This window comes from Octopus bimaculoides, chromosome 10 (assembly GCF_046866305.1).
Source record: "Octopus bimaculoides isolate indiv1 chromosome 10, ASM4686630v1, whole genome shotgun sequence".
In the NCBI taxonomy this organism is placed as follows: domain Eukaryota; kingdom Metazoa; phylum Mollusca; class Cephalopoda; order Octopoda; family Octopodidae; genus Octopus; species Octopus bimaculoides.
Window position 1 is genome coordinate 73,758,183 of NC_142937.1, and position 22,943 is coordinate 73,781,125.

Genomic DNA, 22,943 nt, shown 5'->3' on the forward strand with positions numbered 1-22,943 from the left:
TATATATATACACACATACACAAATATGCATAAGAAACAAATAGATGCTCAATGTGACCCAAGAAAACATATACAAACACATAAATATTCACAGTGAAAACTTCTGCATCACAGTGTAGGTTTTTGTAGTGATGCATCTACAAACACTTGTAGACACTCACAAAATGTGAGTGTGTATGTGTGTGTGCGCGCGTGCACATGCGTGCATGTAAGTATGACAATTATAGTTTCTAGAATTGCTAGCAAGAACCCCCCCACCCCAAAAAAAAGAAACCTTTAGGCTAAGAAGAAAGATTAGTTTTTAAATTCTTAAAATCCGTGTGAGTCTTTCTAAGAGCAAAATTACAGACCATATCCAGAAATTAGTGGTTATACTTTACAATTCTTCTAACCTAACACAGCCATTATGTGAGTGAGTGTGAAGGTACATGGTCCAGTAGTTAGGGTGTTGCTCTCATGATTGCAAGATTGTGTAATGGATTCCCAGACCATGCAGTGTATTATGTTCTTGATCAAAACACCTCATTTTGTATTGCTTCAGTCCACTCAGGTGTAAATGAATAACCTTGCAACAGTCTAGTTTTCCAATCAGGGGGAATGTTGGCCTATCACCTAGACAGCAAGGTGGCATCATTCGAAAGCTAAAATGATGCAAAACGCATTGTGAGCAGTGATGAATAACAACTTCCAATAATGTGGTTAATCACACGATTATATATTATACATACACACATATTAGTAAATGAATGACAAAAAAAACAGGAGTTATGTTATCACCTTCATCAGCTTAGAGTTGTTCTGGTGATAAGAAATCATGTGCCCAGAGTTGTGTGTTAGTATATTATAAGCAAACTGAAATTTAACAACTGGTTATTGATACATTTATGGCAAAATTGAATATACATATATAGATAACTTCACATATGCACAAACATTATCTAGATGGTTCTGGGTCCTTTTCAACTCAAGGACTCAAGTGTTTCATGACCAGAATTACCTAATTCATAGGCAGAAACAGCATGATATCAATTTGTGAGAAGTCAGAGAATTACATGTGCAATACATTTGACAGGCTTCTGCCAACCCAGTTTCAATCACAGAATATAGGTCAAACTGAAGTTTAACAACTGGCAAAATGGAATATATATATATATATATATATATATATATATATATATATGGCTGTGTGGTAAGTAGCTTGCTTACCAACCACATGGTTCCAGGTTCAGTCCCACTGCATGGCATCTTGGGCAGGTGCTTTCTACTATAGCCTTCGGCCGACTACAGCCTTGTGAGTGGATTTGGTAGACGCAAACTGAAAGAAGCCCATCGTATACACATGTGTGTATGTGTGTGTGTGTATGTTTGTGTGTCTGTCTCCACCAGAATCGCTTGACAACCAATGCTGGTGTGTTTACGTCCCTGTAACTTAGCGGTTTGACAAAAGAGACTGATAAAATAAGTACTTGGCTTACAAAGAATAAGTCTTGGGTGGATTTGCTCGACTAAAGGTGGTGCTTCAGCATGGCCACAGTCAAATGATAGAAACAGATAAAAGAATATATATAAAATAGGTTATGTAGATAACTTCACAAATACATCAAACATCATGTGGATGGTACTGAGTCCTTTTCAACAATAAAGATTCAAGTGTTTCATGACCAGAATTACCTGCTTATTATATCAGTGTATCAAGATAATTCATAGGCAGAACCAGCATGACACAATTTGTGAGAAGTCAGTGCCTTTGAATTACATGTGCAATCCATTTGACAGGCTTCTGCCAACCTAGTTTCAATCACAAAATATAGGTCAACCCAAGAAGCTATTGAATGGAAACAAACCAAAGATCTCGTGGTTCCGAAACAAACTTCTTTACCATTCAGCATAAACACCACACGCACACCCACACAATACATGTAACGGAAGCTTAGAAGAATATAATTTGATCTCGATGTAAAGCTATAAAAGTGAGATGATGGTTTTTGTGCTTGTATGTTTTCAAATATGCTGGAGTCTTTCGAACGGCAGTGTGTGATATCCCTTGTAAACTAGCCTACTTAACAAAATAATAATAATAATAACGATGATGATGAAGATGATGATGATGATGATGCTGTGGCAAAGTCAACTGTGAAAAACAGGGCACTAGTTCACCTTGATGTTGGTGCAGACACACCTCCTAGTCCATTGACCACTTGCAAGGAGAAAAATTACTCAAGTTCATGCAAGACAGGATGTCCCTTTTAATGTTTCCCTGACCTCAATTTTAACATACATACACTACATGAATTTGATTGGGTGTAAAGTAGGTAAGGTGGGAGAGGCCAAGATAAGTGAACAGTAGGGGAGGGACACTTAGAGAACTGGTAGGGGAGGGCCAGTAATAGAAATAGAAATAAAAGAGTGTGTGTGTGTGAGAGAGAGAGAGAGAGAGAGAGAGAGAGAGAGAAAGAGAGAGAAAGAGTAAAAAAAGAAAAGATGAGAAAAAGAAAAAGCTTGCAAAACCTCCCCAAATGTCAAATAATATGAGTAATGTGAAGATTCCAGCAAAAGAATTCAGTGAAAATTTGATAATGAAACCATGTCAACTATTGAAGTGACAATGAAATCAGCTATTCAGAAACCTAACTCATATGAAAGTAACAGAAAAAAAAAAGACATCAGAAAAGCCTAAGTTGTATCATTATTATTACTATTATTATTATTATTATTATTATTATTATTATTATTATTCTCTTTTTTTTTTCTTTTTTTTTTTGAAAGGAAGAAAAAAAAGAAAGGTTTCTAACAGATAACAACTGGCAGTTATATTTAATTAGATACATGATTGATGAAGTAGAGTTGTACAAACGATAACAGAAAGCAAGGAACAACACCCAGGGTTTACTTTTAAATACTAAGAGAGGATTAAAAAAAAAAGGTTTCTTCTTTTTTGTTTTAAATCTCATTTTTTTTTTTTTTATGAACCCCTAATGGATGAAAGAAACTCAAAAATCACCTGCATGTATATATATAAAAATAAAACATGTAAGAAATCTAATACAAACTAATATGAATCAGGGAGAGTGAGAGGGAGGCAGAGAAAGAAAGATGCAGTACAAAATACTGCAATACACTTATGTGCAGTCACATAAAAAAGAAAAGTCTTGTAAAATCTCCGGGAATATAAAACTGAGGAACTAATTGAGTGAAATTTGGTCGATGGAAACTGTATAGAAATCTGTATGCGTGTGTGCATGCAGAAGAGGTGTGCATGCGTATCTGTCCAAGTGTGTGATTTGCGTTCACACATTGCTTATGTCTCCCATAAACAGAACATCCAGCAGCGTTTCAACATGCAAAGGCATGGAATAAAGTACCATACACAATAAATAAAGGCTGGTATCATCAGAAAGGGCATCCACTGATAGAATTACGATTCAAGAAATGTTATGCAGCCCATGCGAGGATGGATGGAAAACAAAAAGGGGAATAAAAATAAAATGAACCACACACACACACACACACACAGAAAGAAAAGAAAAAGTCAAAGAAGTACGTTTTTACTATAATGATAATAAGCAAGTGAAGTTTTGTGGAGCAGCTACAATACAAAATAACTACATTTAAAATTTTCTAAAATATTACCACTTCAATTCATTTGAGTAAAAACTCTTCAAAGTGATGCCCCAGCATGGCCACAGTCTAATGACTGACACAAGTAAAAAGATAAAGGATAAAAATATCACTGTTATGCTTTGCTGTAAAACTGACGATTGCCTGGCATCTACTAAAATGCAAATGCCAATAAGATCGAACTTCAGATACAGAAACATTTGGTACACCTGCACATCTATATAGCTGTATGTACACCTCTACTGTAATAAGTTAAATAAATGTATACATACAAATACAAAGCATAATTGGTCAGGTTAAGATGCCGAACAGCTGGGAACATGGTGCTGAGTTCAAATTCTATTGGAACCATGATGTTTTGCCCTCAAACAATGCAGATAACTCTGCTTCCTATAGCTCGCCTGACAATAAGTGGGTGCATAGACGTTAAAAGGTGGTGGTGGAGAGATTCCAATCATGTAAATCCATGCACGGACATGATTTCTTTATAAGGATGAACACAAATGTGTGTGTGCGTAGTTTTATTTATAATATATATATATATATATATATATACATAAACATAAGTCCTTTTCCAACTTGTAGAGAAATTAAAAATATGTATTTTGTGATAGTCCAATTTGAATTAATTCCTTCAGCTCCACTTTTATGAATATGCATGTGTTTAAACATCCATTTTCATTATTTTCTAGGGAAAAGCAGCAAGCTGGCAAAATCATTAGCATGCCGGACAAAATGCTTAGTGGCATTTCACCCATCTTCAAGTAATGAGTTCAAATTCTAACAAGGGTAGCCTTTCCATAAAATAAGTACCAGTTGAACATTGGGGTTGATGTGACTTTCACTACCCACCAAAATTTCAAGATTTGTGCATATAGAAAAAAAAAATTATTCTGTCTATGGAGAGAGGTAAGAATTAAGAAATCTTTCTGGTTTCCACCAGATAGTTGAGGCTGATACAGTCGAGTTTTGTCGGATAAAATAATGGAAAAGAGGGCCCAAAGAGTTTCAGATGGTTGTGGTTTGAGGAAAGCTTTTAATACAGAATCAAACTGGTGCATGAGGTAAAGAGCAAAGGTAATGATAATAGTTGAGGAAAATGCAGCAGTAAAATGGATTGGGTTGGACACCAAACAGTATACATGGTCGTATTTTACACACTGATTATAATAACGGTAGAAAAGATAGAGAAAAGAACACACCATGATTGTGTGTTTACAGCTGTAACATGTCAGTGATCAGATGGGTTGCCAATCAGTTAATTGGGTCACTTTTTTTGAGGTTGTTGTTGCTGCTGTTCAGGATGCAACCTGGAATACTTTTGAGCATGAGGTAGCTGAACTATTCTAGAAATGTGAGCAATACACTAATGTGGGGGTACACTTCAGCCTAGCAGGGAATCAGAAAAACCCAAGATCTTAAGTACTTATGTACATATAGAGCTGCTGAAGTATTTACACACACACACACACACACAAAGAGTCTATGAATGTGCATATAGTTTCATAGAAACTATTAAGTGTGTGTGTGTGTGTATATCTCATATATTATTTGTATTATTATATACATACATATATATATATATATCTATATATATATATATATATATATATATATATATATATATATATATATATATAGCATTCACACTAATGCATTCAAGAACACTGTGTATTGATGGGTGTAAAAATATATATGAAATAAATGTATGAATATATAATCATCACCAGCATTTAACACACATTTTCTATCCTGGCATGTGTGTGTGTGTGTATACAGACACACACACACACACACAGAAATACATAGATAGATAGATATGTACACACACAGAAGTTCATAGCTTTTATTCAATAAAAAAAAAAAAATCACCATATAAGGGATGATCAAGTTGTTTCATGAAAACTCTTCAGAATGTCAAATGAGAATGCTATAAAAATGAATGTGAAAGAAGTGAAGTTAAAATGGTAATCACTATCAGAGTATTATTATTATTACACACACATACAATAAATATATGCATGTGCATGTGAATATTAGGGCTGTACCAATCTGATTTGGCAAGGTTTCTACAGCTGGATGCACTTCCAAACACCAACCACTCCAAGAATGTAGTGGGTGCTTTTTATGTGCCACTGACATGTGGGCCAGTCAGGCGGTACTGGCATTGGCCACAACAATGATTTCACTTGACACTCTCTCTCTCTATATATATATGCTTATATGTATTTAAATGATTTAAGGGACACAGGCTCAAACACAGAAACATATATAATACATCACTCAAGTATAAAGATTTTCCTCTTTCTGATGAAGAGCCATGCTCAAAACACCATTTCTGTTCCTATTTTACCATCTAAAACCTCCACTGAGTGTCAACCTAATACATTCAGTGTGTACATCTATTTGACTTTTGTTGTTTTTTCCTGTTTTTACTTTTGATTTGCCTACATACATCCATACACACACACACACACACACACACATTTTGATAAAGATAGCTATGGCCGGTTCATAGGGTTACCCAGGGTTTCGCGTCCATAAAATGCTTTGCTTTACATATGTCTCATCAGACCCTAATAGCTAGCCATTAGTGTGTGCTTCTCTTTTGGATTCATGATTTACTAATGATATATATATATATATATATATATATCTGCCAAATGCATATACACACACATGTGACAAGCTTCCACACAGTTTCCCTCTACCAAATTCCAATCAAAGTACAAAGTACTGGTCAACCCGAGGCTACAGTAAATGACATTTTCCTAAGGGGCCACACAAAGTGGCTGATCCCAAAACCATGTGGTTGCAAAATGGCCTTCTTAACCACGAGTCCAGTTGAAGGATCATTCTACCTACTTAAGAAGTCATGAAAGATAACAATATTTATAACCATCTGAGAAGTAATCTTTAAAAATTAACCAAGTTGCAACCTCATGTAAAACAATAAAATTTTGGCATGACAACATCGAATAATGAAACAAATGACTTTTTTTGTTGTTGTCATTTTTGTTTTGTTTTTTAAATACCTGATCATAAGATCAAAGATGATGGTGATGAAGAGAGCAACATGTGTCCATTGAATTGTTGGATAAATTAAAGTTGCTTAGAGTTATAAGAACAAACGGTTCACAGCGATCATGTTTCTAAATTCTAAAGAGAAAGTTTAGTTGTCTTCATACGACTTTCGTTTTTCTTTTCAACATTTCTCAAGAGATGAGAGAACTCTTAGACTTTCAACTTTTAGTTACCAGTGTCTGCATACTTTATATCCTCTGGAAATAAGTAACTTTTCAATTAGCACCAAATAACCTAAGCCTTCAGGCTGACTACTTTGCATTATGGTTCTAATTGCTCTTAGCATAAACCTCACAACCTTACATCTCATTTCTACTTGAAAATTGAGTCTTAATGCTTATTCAATAAATCACTTTTAACATTATTTGATTGAATATTCTATTATTACTACTACTACTACTACTACTACTACTACTACTACTACTACTACTACTATCATTATTACTTGGAGGAGGGAAAAAAGACTTGTCTTTTTTTTTTTAATATAAATTGAAGTAGAAAATCTGTCAGAGTTGAAAGAAATTTACAATAACAAATTTTTTTTTAATACCAACTTGCCAAAGGTCATCCTTATTTCTTTGACACAAACTCCCTCCACATTTTAAAAGTGTACTTTAAAAACATGCCAACATAATTTTAAGTAAAAAGACAAAGACCTTTTGTTAAGTTACGTTCTTAAAAACACCAGCTTAATAATGACTTTGTCATTTTCTTTATTAAATTTCTTCAAATTCTTGAATATTTTCAAAATTAGTTGAAGTACATAGGCAGTGTTTTGCCTTGGAAATATACTCTTTTATTCTTTTACTTGCTTCAGTCATTTGACTGCAGCTCTGCTGGAGCACCTCCTTAAAGGGTATTTTTTCTTAGCTGAAGAAATTGACCCCAGGACTTATTCTATGTAAACATAGTACTTATTCTATTGGTCTCTTTTGCCAAACTGCTAGATTATGTGCTGTAAACACACCAACATCAGTTGTCAACCGATGGTGAGGGGACAAACAGACAGACACACACACACACACACACACAAATATATACATGTAAAAAGCACCCAGGCTTCTTTCATTTTCCGTCTACCAAATTTACTCACAAGGCTTTGGTTGACCCAAGGCCATAGTAGAAGCCACTTGCCCAAGGTGCCATACAGTGGGACTGAATTCGAAACAATTTTTAGTTGTTGCAGTCATTAGACGGTGGCCAAGCTGGGGTACTGCCTACAAGAATGAATCAACCTAATTCCTTAAGTCAGGTACTTATTGTATTGGTGGTCTCTTTTAATAGTCATGGGGACATGCACATTAACACTGGTTGTCAAGCGGTGGCAGGGGAGACAAACACAGACACAAACACACACACACATACATATATGACAAGCTTTTTTCAGTTTTTGTCTCCCAAATCCACTCACAAGGCAAGAGGCTATGGTAGAAGACACTCGCCCAAGGTTTCACACAGTAGGACTTGAGTCTGGAAATGTGGCTGGAAAACAAACTTCTTACCACACAGCCATGAACGAGAAAAAATAAAATAAAACAGAGACATTCATTGACATGGTAGATTCCCAGCATTGTCAGCATGTTCAAAATCAGTATGACCTATTCAGCCAGATCTGGCTGCAGCAGGCCCCTTTTTTTTTTATTAATTAAAAAAGATATTTTTCATTTTGCTCTTGCAATGTGTTTTCCTAACATTGTAATCAGCAAAGATTTCACCTCTGACTGAATTATTGTCTTTTTATCAGTCATTAAACCAGAAGCAACTAATAAACTAGATATTTCATAAGAATTAGTTAACCCACTTTCAGTCCTGGCTAGTCTTTCAGCACTGAGAAAATGACTTGGCTAACAGATGTCCCTGAATAATTAATGGAACATGAAGTAATACTGAAAAGGCATTTAACTGCAATGAGGTCAGTAAGCTACAAACACATTGTTGAACTTGTCTTGATGCATGGTACAACAAAAGTAATGTAGTTAATTATTATTATTATTATTATTATTATTATACTAAAGTGGCGAGCTGGCAGAATCAATTAGCAAGCCAGGTGAAATGCTTAGTGGTATTTCGTCTGCCGTTAAGTTCTGAGTTAAAATTCCACCAAGGTTGACTTTGCTTTCATCCTTTCAGGATCAATAAAATTAGTACCGGTTACACACTGGGTTGATGTAATTGACTTAATCCCTTCCCCCAAATTTGAGACTTTGTGCTTCCAGCAGGAAGGATTATTACTATTATTATTAAGGTGATGAGCTAGCGGAATCGTTAGCCCACTGGACAAAGAGCTTAGGAGCATTTTGTCCATCTTTATGCACTGAGTTCAAATTTCACTGCCGTCAACTTTGCTTTTCATTCTTTCGGGGTCAATAAAATAAGTACCAGTTGAGTACTGGAATCAATGTAATCAACTAGCCCCCTCCCCACAAATTTCTGGCCTTGTGCTATAGTAGAAAGGATTATTATTATTATTATTAAGGCAGTGAGCTGGAAAAATCATTAGCAGGAGTGGCTGTGTGGTCCGAAGCTTGCTTCTCAACCACATGGTTCCGGGTTCAGTCCCACTGTGGGGCACCTTGGGTAAGTGTCTTCTACTATAGCCTTGGGCCGACCAAAGCCATATGAATGGATTTGGTAGACGGAAACTGAAAGAAGCCCGTCATATATATATATATATATATATATATATATATATATATATATGTATGTATTTGTGTGTCTGTGTTTGTCCCCCCACCATTGCTTGACAAAGGATGTTGGTGTGTTTACGTTCCTGTAACTTAGTGGTTTGGCAAAAGAGACCGATGGAATAAGTACTAGGCTTACAAAGAATAACACCTGGAGTCGATTTGTTCAACTAAAGGTAGTGCTCCAACATGGCTGCAGTCAAATGACTGAAATGAGTAAAAGAGTATACCCGACAAAATGCTTAGTGGCATCTATTTCAACTTTGTATCCCGAGTTCAAATTCCATCAAAGTCAACTTTGCCTGTCATCTTTTCAGACAATGAAATAAGTACCAGTTGAGCAGTAGGGTTAATGTAATCAACTAGCTTGTTCCCTGCAAATTTCAGGCCTTGTGCCTGTAGTAGGACTTTTTTTTCTTTTTTTCCCTCCCTTATTGGCAAAGGAAGCTACAGATATTGACTAACATACATAATGTTTATACAGTTAGCAAGTGATTATATAGTTCACAAAACCCTGTGTATAATGAAACTGACTGAGCTGAAGACAAGGCTTCTTGGTTTAGTAACATTAATAAAGAAGGTTGTCTATTAAATTATCTAACTAATGTGCATGTTGGAATGAATCAGAAAAAAAAAACATTAAAATTTACTGAAGGCGTTAGAGGAGTTGGAATCAAGTTGATGAAGGGTGAATGGAGGAAAGAAGATCCATCAGGATTTACGAAATGCATTTTGGACAGAAGAATAAAAGTAAAATAACCAGTGTGTGTGTGTGTGTGTGTGTGTGTATGTGTGTGTGTGTGTGGTGGTGGCTCAACCATCATTTTATGTCCACCTTCTATGCTGACATGGATTGGACATTTCAATGTCATGCTTCACAGTGTTGTATATAGTTTAAATGATCGTTTCAATGGCTGGATGCCTGTTCCAACACCAAATATTTTAGTGTACTGGATGCGCACTTATTCGTGGGACACTGACACTAAATTGATCATCTTGGAACTAGGCAAGACTAAAGAACCAACACAACTTAAAGGAGAATAGGAGGGGGAGAGAGAGAGAGAGAGAGAGAGAGAGAGAGTGAGAGAGAGAGAGCAATGATTTAGGTGAAGAGATGGCAGGTGAAATAAGATGAAAATAACAGCTTCATTGTTATGAGAGGATGATAGGGGAGAGAGTAACAAAACAGACACTTTTGGGAGGGGAAGTATGTAAGTGGACAGGGAAAAGAAGAGGAGAAATATAAAGGGCTAGTGAGAAAGAGAGAGGACAGAGTAGAAAGGGCAGTGGGGTGCATGTGTTCGTGTGTGTGTGTGTGTGTGTGTGTGTGTATGTATATATATATATATATATATATATATATATATATATATATATATATATATATACACACACACACACACACATAACCATTCAATGTTTAAAAAGTTGTTTTATAGATACTTCTTCCAAAATTCCTATTTTGCTTTTCGCACATTAACTTGTGTAGGTTAAACTATGTAAAATATTAGAGAAAGGGATCTGTTTCTTGCAACACATACCAATACATATATTTAAAGCAAAACTTTTTCAGGGGCCCTCAAAAAACTACTGTGGATCCACAATTTACTATTTTGTTGCATAGACTTCCAAAAATCTTATATGGGCCCTCAGGGAGGCGCCATATGGACTCCAGTTGAGAACCACTGCTCTAGAGTATAAGTTTTACTATTATAGATTTATAATGAAAGCAACTTGTCAGGCATTGGGGATAACACCCTTATGAATTACTTGCTTCAATGATCAGCTCCAAGTTTACCTACCCTGAAGGTATTGTTTTTCTATTTTCTTTTTTGGTCCAACTTGACAATGCCAGTTAATGGCCCTGCCAATGGCTTTACCATTTTCATCTTCCTCATAGCTTTGTTTACTGTAACTTTTCCAGTGTATAAAACTATGCCTGACTTTCTGATTGCATTCACTAAACGAAGAGTTTTCTAATATCTGACTTGGTGCCCCTTACCCCACCCTGCCACCATACCACTCCGCCTAATATGTTTTTCATAATAAAACTACTACTCAGCTTTCTTTCTTTCTTCTTTTATTTTTTGTCACCAGCACTTCAACTTTTATGGTGATCATCTTACGATTCACACACTTTCTCAAAGTTACACAAAACGATGGCTTTTATAAGAAACATAGAGAAAGTATATGGAAATAACATATTCACATTGTTTGCATTGATGGCTGAGAAATAGTAAAAATAGAGCACATATGTATTCTAGCACAAAACAAGTAGAAGTTTTATATTTATAATGCTATTTTTGATTTGAAAAGCTTCTTATTTTAATATCAGGTGTGAGCCTGTCAGTCACCAAGATTTTCATGACTGCAAAAACACAAAACAAGGAATTTTCTTTTCTAATTTTTATTAATAATTTCAAAAGTCATTAACATATATAAAGCATATAACTATGTTAAGATAATCTAGAAGATAGTGTACGTAATATTGTAAATGTGAGACAGTATTGAATGTTTGACCGAGGCAGAAAGGACCTCCTTACCTTCACAAGGCATGATCTCCAAAACAAAACATTTTGAGAAGTTACGTAATCCATTTAAGCTATGAATCTTGAAAAGTTCACGACTTACCTAAAGAAAATGGAAAAAAAAAAAAAAAATTAAAGTAAGATATTACGTATATTATTAAGTCTACTGAACTAATTATTAATTAATATGAAATCACCAGTATTTGTCAAGGGGGAAAAATGAGTTATTTAAATAGTGCATTTTAACAAAATTCTTCAAGTGATAATTACATTTATTCATGGGAGAGAATTTGTGTACTGAGGAAATTTAAAAATGGAATACTTATAAAATCAATATCAAACATGTGATAGATAAATGATAGATAGGCTGAGAGAAAGAAGGTCACGAGTACAATTGTAATGGTCACACCACTACTCACAGAAATAAAAAAAACAAAAAAGAAAAGTTCAAAACATCAAAGATGATGATGATGATGATCATCATCATCTAATGAATTCTAGCTACATTACATGATTAAGCATTAATTGAAAGGTGGTATTCTAATACAGTTTAGAGTACTAGAGAAAGACTGTTTTTTAAATATACAAAAAATAAAATAAAACCAATTAAATTAAGTAGAAAGCAGCCAGCTCCTACTCCCAAATATTCAAAATATTACCAAAAATAAGAAAGAAAATTAAACATACAGATCTTTTGCTTTGATTTGCAATCACTAATACTCAGTATTTTTATTCCTTGGAATAGCAAAATTGTAGAGTATGTATGTAAATTTTGAAATACTCACTCATTTCTAAAACTGATGCCAACAGTCCAAAATGTAACTTTATTAGCAATAACAACTTGTTTCAGATGTTTATATGTTTCACAATAACAATTTGCTCAATAATCTCAAACAGTTATATAGATTCAGCATTGATGAGAGCTTGTATCAGAAATACTTTTAGACTGTCTGCATTGCATTGAAGGGTTTGTGTTGTTAGACATAGCCATATATCTTAGTTTAGTTAAACAGGTACCAGTTCATCTGCAATAGGCAAGTCTCATATGGAGAAGGGCTAGTTAGTTTTCACACACTTAAGAGTAGGAAATATACAGCTAATAGAATTAATAGCATGTTTTAAAGAATTCTCAACATAATGTAAAGCTTATTGTTGGAAGTAATGAGAGCACTGTAAAATTAATGGATTCATCATGTACTTCATGCAAGAACTACACTCTGATAGAGTGTATTGGTATATACTCTGCCATACTGGCTTGCCCTGAGTATACTACATGAAGATAAAGCTTCAGTTACACTTCAGAAACTTAGGGAGTTGTGGAACTCACTACTACTGGCATCACGCTTGATTGATTCTTACAGCTTGTAGTAAGATGAACTAACATTTTGCATGTTATATAGGGTTCATTTCTCCCTCTCATTCTATCTGTCTCTCTTGACTAATCTACAATTCCCTTGCTGAAAACTGAAATAATTATTCTCTGTTACTCAGTATGAATATACTCAATAACTATTTTAAAACCCACCTAATTAGTTACAATCTAAGGCAATAAATTGTTTAATTGAATTATTCACTTTGCTTGATTACATCAAATTTTTGTTTTCTTTATCCCCCCCCCCCCATCATTCTATATTTAGTTGAATTAAATTAAAAGATAAACTTGAATAAAATGCTACCTAACTTCCAAAAGTTGATAGGTACTTTACACAAAACAAAAATATCTGAACGCATTTCCATATTTTTCATTATTTATTTAAAATTATGTTTGAAATCTATTTTAATTAAATTGGCAATAATTTATTGCAAATAAGGAGAAAATATAAAGAAATCAGAGCAGAATAGATTAATGTGTGGAATCAGTTACAAAAATTGATTTTAAAAATAAACAGGAGGAAATTATGCAGATCTAAATTAACCCAAAGGAATTTAGATACAACAGATAAAAGAAAACTTGCACTATATATTTTCATAAATATCATTTAAGCTCACATTTAAATAGTGTATAATGCAAAACTAGAACAGATTATATCTTTATGTATGTTAGTAACAACAATCGATGTTATAAATATCATAAATTGTCTCTTTATGTTTTAATATTAATCTAAGAGCTTGATTTTTTTTTTATCTAACTGTTTAGACATTTTTAACACACATAAGGGATTATTTTGAAATATTTCTAAATCTAATTAGATTAAATTCTAAAATCATCAGAATTGGTAAACAAACAAAAACAAGCTAAAACCATTTTCAAGTTTAAGACTGATTTATTCTTTGTATGCTTACTTATAATAGGCTTTGTTTGCTAAGGTTTAGTAGACACCGAAAATAAAATAATAAATGACTGTTCATTTTCAGAAATTACAAGAACTGATAGCTGATAAAAGAGAACCAGAAGGCTGTCTATTGCAGGTAGCTTTTCCTGTGGGTGGTAATTAACTCAGTTGAGTACAGCAAGCTAAAAAGAAGTGCTGATTCTGCCCTGCAGCAGTGAATTAATTATACGCCTTGCAGCACCAACTAAGAACTAAATGGACACATAATAGTAATGTCAGTAGTAGCAAAGGAATCACTAAATCCCTCAGCTATTGCAGCTCGCCTAAAAATAAAAATAATAATGATAAAAAATACCATTAATATAATTTACAATGCAAAGAAGTTGTATTCGGAATATTATAATAATTTCAGTTCAAATATAAAGTATGCTTACTTGTAAATTGCTTTTTCAAGGTCGTTCAATGAATATTTTTCTCCATACTTCACCCCAGTCCCATACATATTGAAATATCTACCAAGAATGTCTAATATCTTTTTAATCAATGAAATACATATTCAAAAGTAACTCTAAGTAGTTTTGTAAATATCAAAACAAATGGTATTCTTATGGAGCAGTGCCAGTCAAATATAGCAAGTGAATTATTTTTGCCCCAGCAACAGCCTTTTCTAATTTTAGTGATATTGATCTTATATATATATATATATATATATATATATATATATATGCTATCTAGCTATATAACTAAATGAACAGTTATTTATGGAAAAAAAGAGATGACTGTGTTCTTTTTTTTTTGTTTTTTAAAAAAGCTATGCATTCTTCATCCATCCACTAATAATGGAGCTCTGTAGTAATAGTTAAGATAATTATCAAATAATATTTTAATTTGTTGTCATTAGATCATCTCAAAATTCCTTTAAGAACACTGCAATTTCTTTACCAATTATGATCTTTATAATCAGAGTCAGCATTGTCCACTAGATAAACCAAATATCATCTCTAGCGTTAACACAAACTCAGATGAAATTTCTAAATCTATATAGGCAAAATATAAATAGATAAACTTTTTAGACAAAACAAAACAAAAACAAAAAGATGATAAATAAAATATACCAAATGTCTTGATAATGGCTTGTAGGTATAGTAGAAGACTAGTTTCTATCTTCCTATATTTAATCTTTTTTTCAATTAAAATGAAATAAAAATGTAACATTTTGCTAAGAGCACTACATACACTTAATCTACTCTCATGTATAATATTCAATTTTCATATGGGCTAAGAATCCATTTCATAATATGATCTAGTTTTAGATAAAATATTTATCCATGGTTATACAGCTGCAAATGAGTAGCAACTTAGTCTTCTGAAGTGACAATAGATGAAAGAATCAATGAGTTTATCAATCAATTTTTGAATATTTACAAATAAGCTCACTACAAGATTACATTTAAAACACATTTTTCTTTACCTCTTTTTTTCATTTATTAAATGGTTATTCTGAGCCCGACTTATCTTTCTGAATATCATTATTGGAACCAACATTTTATTTTTTATTTTTTATATTGAGTATATAGAGACATTTTTATTATTTTTTCTACTTTCAAAGCATCAACTATGGTGAGAATCCCAATATCTTCTTTCACATGACACCAGTTGACTGATTCCCATAAGCATAAATGATGCTGCATTCCACAGTAATCTCATATGTGTGTGTGTGTGCACACGTGTGTATATATATTTGTAAATAGTAAGGGATTACTCCAAACATTAACTAGTTTGCTCTCAGTTAGGAATTTAAAATAAGTAATTCAATAGTTAATATATAAATCCAATAATATTCTCATAAAATAAGAATTTAGAAATGTATTCCATTGGATATATATATTGTTAAACAATGTCAATGTATGTATCATTTCTTTGTTACTGTTCTGCAAATGCCACAAGTATATGTTGTGGTTCTATCTTCCTTGGAGTTACTATTCGTACTATTTTACAGTAACTTCTAGTCCTATGTTACTGCTCTCAGAAACTTTGTGCAATAGTACCACTATACCTCACATTCACCAACCAAATCATAAGGTTTCATAGCTGGATACATATATATTGATGAAACATATACAATAACATTATTATTGTTCATTCACATCTTCAAATATATAGTGAATGCATGTATATTGGATATGAATATGGATGTGTGTGTGTGCTGGAGGTCTGGTTTGTTTGAAAGTGATTGCTCAAATGTCCATGCTGGTCTCTAAAAAACTAATGAAGTTAGAAAGTAAAAACATTTTGTATCAATAACCATAAAACAAAAGAAGAAAAATAACTTTTTCTTCCCTTTTAAACAGTTGCTTTTTCAGAAGTTTCTTAGTAAATAAATATCCAGCTTTATTTAACATGTCATATACTGTTAGAACATTCACAGTATAAAGTTTTAGTTTCAAATTGCAGTTATGTTTATTTCCAACAAGCAGCAAATAGGCAATACTATCAGATTTATAAATAATTTAAGCTTATTGCATCTGTGACCATAAAATATTTCAGCACTTATTCTAGAAATAACAGTCACATCTCTTTCCAATCATACTCTGTCTTAAAGAAACAATGACACATTACATAATATGGTCCTGAATATTTGAATAAGAGATGAGACAGTCATGGATGGAATGCATTTGATGAGCTCAAACATAGCTGCCTTGGGGTTAGAATCATTATTTTAGTCACCCTCCATTTGCTAGAAATTATCTTCTTCAGGATTCAGTTTTTTTTTTAACCCTTTAGCATTCAGATATGTGCAATGACATCAACCTCAATTTTACATGTCTTTTTTTCTTTTCTCTTGTTCATGTTAGACCAAGGATTATGAATGTTCAATTTTACAGCCAAATGCCCTTCCTGGTATCAAATCTTACCAAGTTTATAAGTATCTTTATTCTTCTAATCTTGACACATCCATGTTGCTGAGCAATTTGGAGAAACAGGCGTTTTAGACCAATTGGCATCAGATTAGCAATTGGCTTTTTCTTCTTTATTGAAAATGGAATTCGTGCTTATACAAAAAATAAACAAAACACAGTTGTCCATGCAGAAGACAAACAAAAATATTCACACACACAAACAACAGGCTTCTCTCTGCCAATTTCATTCTCAAAGTATTTGTCAGCCCAAAGTTAAAATAGAAGGCACTTACTTGCCCAAAGTGCCATGCAGTAAGAGGTTAGAGGTTAAAGGCAAGGTTCGTCTGAATATATATTACAAATGAAGGGAAATAGCTTTGATTACAGTTCTTCACCTTAAACAATATTTAAACAATAAGCTCACTTAATCCTATGTCAAAGGGTTAATATGTGCAGGTTATTCTTGATGTCTACTTTAGAATTCAGTGCACTATGTGTGTGTGTGTGTGTGTGTAGCATAGTTTTTATGGCTGGATGCCCTTCATAACACCAACCACCCCAGAGAGTGGGCTGAGTGCTTTTTATGTGGCACCAGTACAAGCCATGCCAAAACAGACACAGAAATATGGTGCAGTCTTCTGCCTGGCCACCTCCTGTCAAACCAATGATCACACACACATGAACAGACTACTTTTAAGAGACTAGTCTTAATGTTTCTTAATATACTTGATAAAGGAAACCCAAATATGAAATGGGAGCTTCTTGAATTGGAAGTAAAATTATGTCCATGGTTTATTCCATCTCTCGCTCAAAAGTCACTGTAGCTACTTATCTTACAAAGTTATAACTCTACTGTCAATAGCAGCAGCATTATATTATGTGTTTCATTTTCTGGAAGTTATATTCCTTTTCAATGTAGCTGAGTAGAATTCACAACTTAATCACTTTAAGGAGTGTACAGAGCCTACAAAACTGCTATATATCACTAAATTTGAATGAACTGAGTAAAGATCAACATTTATAAGAGCTGAGAGAAGTTTAAAGATATAGTGCTGTGAAAACAAATACTGTATACTAGTTTATATTTGAGAACATTGCTTGTGAAAAGCAGGGAAGTGTGTATGAGAAATTTTAAAAGATTTACATAGGTCTCAAGATTAAAGACAAACTCAAGCAATGTATATCTCAGAAAATTATATATCAATTAAAATGAATTAATACAATAATACCAATCAAAGCTGTATCAGCAAGCCTGCTAGTTTTGTAAAATACAGTAGAATGAAGAATATAAAAATGAAGAAAATGTATATAACACTCTAAGTTTTAGCATGCTTCTGATTTTAATGCTTTTAATTTTAGGGATAAAATTTGGAAAAGAAAAAAGTAAAATATTATTTTTTGCCATTTTCAGCCTTTTGATTGTGGGTATGCAGAATTAACTAAGAAAAATGATATATAAAACCATCCACATAAGCAAAATGATATTTAAGAATGAAAACAACTTATTTTAATGTACCATATTTATTTATCACCATTACTATTTATTCTTCTGGTTTTATCATAATAAAATCCCAGACAAAAAAAAAATTTTTCTGTGTACAATATGCACTGATGTATGGAAAAAAGAGTTTAGTGAGATTTATTGTAATTGCTGTATAAAATACAGTAAACAAATCCCCATATCTAATAATCAAAACAAAAAGTAAATTCAAAATTGACCTTTAAACTTTAATGGCATAGGCTTTAAAAGTGCACCTGCTGTAAAATCAACATTGTGGAAATCACACAATCACGTTTTTACAAAATTCTCATGAAAATCAATTCCGTTTAAATAAGTTTATACTCAAAATTTACTGTTCAATTTGTATAGTGATGCACACATTGTTGTGTTGTCATTGAAAAACAAAGTATTTATAGTTTAAGCATGGATATTTTTTTAAAGATCCTTTCTAACATTTTTTATTATGCATTCAAAGTTTTTTTTTGTTTTTTTCTCTCTCTTAATCAGTCTTTAAACTTTTAAGTTTTGAATACCAAACACTCAGGGACCAGGCAAGCTTTTTTTTTCTTCTATCTCATGTTTTGTGTGTAATTTTGTGAGATATACTTTGACTATGAACATAGTATCTATTTATAGTACAAGTTTCTATGTAGGCAAGAAAACTAAAATACAGCATTCTTTTGCTACCAATGTCAATTTTATTTCTGATTACTTCATATCAACAGTTATAAGCAAAATTTTGCTGTATTTAACCTTGCATTGAGTGAGGTTATTTCCTATTCTACTCCCCTTTCCTCCATATATAAAGTCAATATAAACATAAGTATAAGAAAGTGATGTACAGAACTCCATACAAAATATACAGAAAAATAACCCTCTTCAATATTTTGGTTGCCCTAATCATAAACTGAAATATTCTTAAGAAAACATTAACAGTAGACAATACCCCAACCATTATATGGTGTAAAACTGTTCAGCTGAGTGAGATGGTAATATTGAAATTAGATCAACTTCTAAGAGTCAAGCAATTCTTGACACCTGCTGATTTTATTAGTTAACTTACTAATATTCCATTATAGGCTTTGAAACTGTGAATAGTAGACAGCTGCCTAGATACCTTTTAACAGGTAAAAATTTCATGTTCCTGTGAGTTCTCCAGTAAGAGATTAATGCTGTGGATCAATGATAATTTCTTGACAAATTCAGTCTACAGACTCATTTCAATATTCAATATATAAAACTGCATCACAAATATTGCCAGTACCTTTGGGAGAGGTTGTCAGCAAACCTTTTTTTCATTCCCCAAAACAGAGAATAACTTTTTGTTACCATATTTCTGTTGAAAGACACCGCATTTGTTTCAACTGATTTTGAAAATAATAAAGAATTTAGAAAGACATCTGTCATTATTAAGCAGGTGCTTGGTACATAAATTAACTTGATATTTTGATGAAAGGTTTAAATTTAGGTCACTTCAAAACAGGAATTTTGCACGATAGAATCAAGGACAGCCTCTGGTTGGTTGGTATCAAAAGAGTTAATGCCTACATCAAATATATTGTTTGTAGCAGGGTCAAGTCACAAACAGCTCTCTATCAAAGTTACACTTCTAATAAATTGTGGTCATCAAAAAAGAAAAGAAAGTTTTCAGGTATAAATATTTCTTAGGCTGCCTAAAGCAGGCATATTATGAACTTCATCAGCAGCCATGTCTTGCCTGAGAAGAATTTGTAAATAAAAATCCAGATGGAAAGCTATAGAAAACCTAGGAGGGATCAACAATTATGCTTTAGATATATATAGCTATATGATGAAATATTAATTACATTCTTCAAAATTTAATGATTATACTAATGGAAGACACTTAGAGAGAGAGGAAAGAGAATGTCAGTGGTGAATGACAGGTATGTGAAAGCTGAATTAATAGTAATATAGTTGATAAAGATAGAAGATAATATTGATGATATGGCAGTGTATTCTAACAGGTGTCACTTCATTAGAGCCTTACAAACACATTAAAAAATTCCATAGGTGTATGTGTGAGTATTACATGTACGAAAAAATGCCCCTCAAAAATATCAGGACATAGGAAAATTTTGGAATATTTACTTGACACATCAAGAGAAATCTAACAGTTTTAGTTACTAACCACTTTATCAGTCTCTGTGGAATTGAAGACAGTTATTCATTGAGTCACACAACATATGGCAGTTGTTGACATCACATACCAACTATCTGTTGAATTGCCATGAACTCCCAAGTGATTCAATATCTCCGACTAACTAAAACTGTAGTGGCCATATTTATGTACTACATACATAAATATGTGCAATATATATAGATCTAAATGTGTATGTGCATGTATGTGTGGGGGTGTCGTCACCTAGTATTTTGAATATATTGAAGCAGACATATGTATAGAAATAACTTTTGAGAATATCATAAAAAAATCTAATAAAGTAGGCAGGCTATAAAAAAAATATTCAGGAAAGTTTGTTATTCAAACGACAGCAGTTATTATATCTTATATATTGCTTAGTTAAGACATATTAAAAGTAAAATAATTTTCCAATAATATTTGATCCTGAATCAGACAAATAATTCTGAGCAGTATTATTGCTTTCGTGGAGGAGGAGATGAGAGGAAAAGAAAGAAAGCTATGAGCAGTCTGTTTAGATGACAGCTGTATAATAGATTGTTCATAGAGTTTATAACTATAGCACATGACTAGCTGTGTCAGTAGGGACAATCACATAGTAAGTGCATTGAACATAAATGGTGGCTTAATGAGACAAAGATGAAAAGTTCATTAGAGTAATAAGAGTGACTGTTTAGAACACAGACAATTTTTTCAATTGTACAGTCTGCAGTTGATCAGTAAAAGTGCAGTTTAATATAGCGTGTTGCTTTCATCTGTATTTTGTACATGAACTGAAGAAAATTGGTCAAAGTGCTGAGTGGAACTGTCTGTATGAATATAAATATACAAAATATATTACAAAAAGAAGTAAAAAGTGAGTGGCTACAGAGCATTCGTTGCCAGGTGAGACCAGCACTGTAAACCTGTTGCTAGATAAGTAATAACAAAATTATTCAGCACCATGCCTTGGGCTCAGGATATAAAGGTGGAAGCTAATTTTGCTACATGAAGTCCAGGGAGAATAACATTTGTTGCAACCAAAGTGTCAAAGTTGATAATTCACCAAATTATGGTGAACTATATATATATATATATATATATATATGCTTCGATTTTGGATTTGGTTTCCAAGATTCTTTATATGAGTTCGTGTGTTGAAGAATATTTTGTTGTCTGGGGAGAGTCATTCTCTTTTAGTGCCAGATTTAGAGAAGTTGCCGTTTACTTGGAGCAGTGTCATTTGAATATATAAAAAGGAAAGCAATAAGAGCTACTGAACAATGCAAAGTTAGAGTTGGGTGTATACTGCTGTCTTACAGAAAATGTTAACCAATTATTGTAAAGCGAAGAATAGTTTGTTTGTGTCAATAAATGCTCTCATTATTCAAGTGATACACAGTAATCTATTGATATGTAATCATATTCCATTAGAAATTATTCATTATTTATTAGCAGAGAGAGAGAGGGGGGGGGGAGAGGTTGTATCAGGAATGTGTAGAGCTTCATGAAATTTCGAAATGAGCCAAGATATAAAGAGAGAAACCAACTGAATCTCTCAATGTATTTAAACGTGCAGTATGGATAGAGAAAAAGTGCTGACAGATGGTGGCCAATTGTAATTGACAAACTCAAGATGAATAGATAATTTTCCTTAATTAAAATGATGCTTCTAAATGCTCTATTCTTCAGTAGACTCTTCTTTCATTAACATGAGAAGTAACATAACATGATTTAATTATTATAACATACAAGCTACATGAGACTAGAAAAGAAATCTATTTTGATATAGTGGAAATTTGATGTAAGCTAGAAGCATTTGACAAACTGAGGATGAGCCCAAAACTGGATTCATGCTTGCAGCCATTTTATGCTAATATTCATGGGATAATATTCAAGTATCCTGCTCCAACTCATAAATAGTAGCTTCTGATCACATTCAAGTGATCCTAAGGTTTAAGATTAAGAAGGAATAGAGGTGACCGGAACATTTATCCTTAGGTTTAAGATTAAGATGGAAAGTGGGTGATAGGAAATTTTAACCCAGAATTATGTTTAACACAATTTACATCATAGAAATTCAAACATATTGTTGAACAAAAAGGAGAGCATTTATATTAATCACTTGATCAGCTGTAAACAGCAGTCAAATCTCTTTCAAATTACAATCAAGCATCTTGTGAACAAAGAATACATTGGATAATGTAGTCTGGGATAC

At 33.0% G+C, this 22,943-nt stretch overlaps 1 protein-coding gene across 9 annotated transcripts in view; it reads right to left on the reverse strand.

Moving 5' to 3' along the window:
• Positions 1–22,943, reverse strand: part of LOC106880698 (uncharacterized) — a 405,084-nt gene that overhangs the window by 96,223 nt on the left and 285,918 nt on the right. For 3 of the 9 annotated variants that reach the window (XM_089358805.1, XM_089358806.1, XM_052971294.2), the window contains one exon: positions 11,930–12,017. The exons of 5 other annotated variants lie outside the window; for them this stretch is intronic. In XM_089358805.1, coding sequence (XP_089214931.1) covers positions 11,930–11,983 — 54 coding nt within the window. In that variant the 5' untranslated portion in view covers positions 11,984–12,017. Of the gene's footprint in view, positions 1–11,929; positions 12,050–22,943 lie in introns of those variants that run through there. One more of the 9 variants, XM_052971296.2, reaches the window with a different exon arrangement.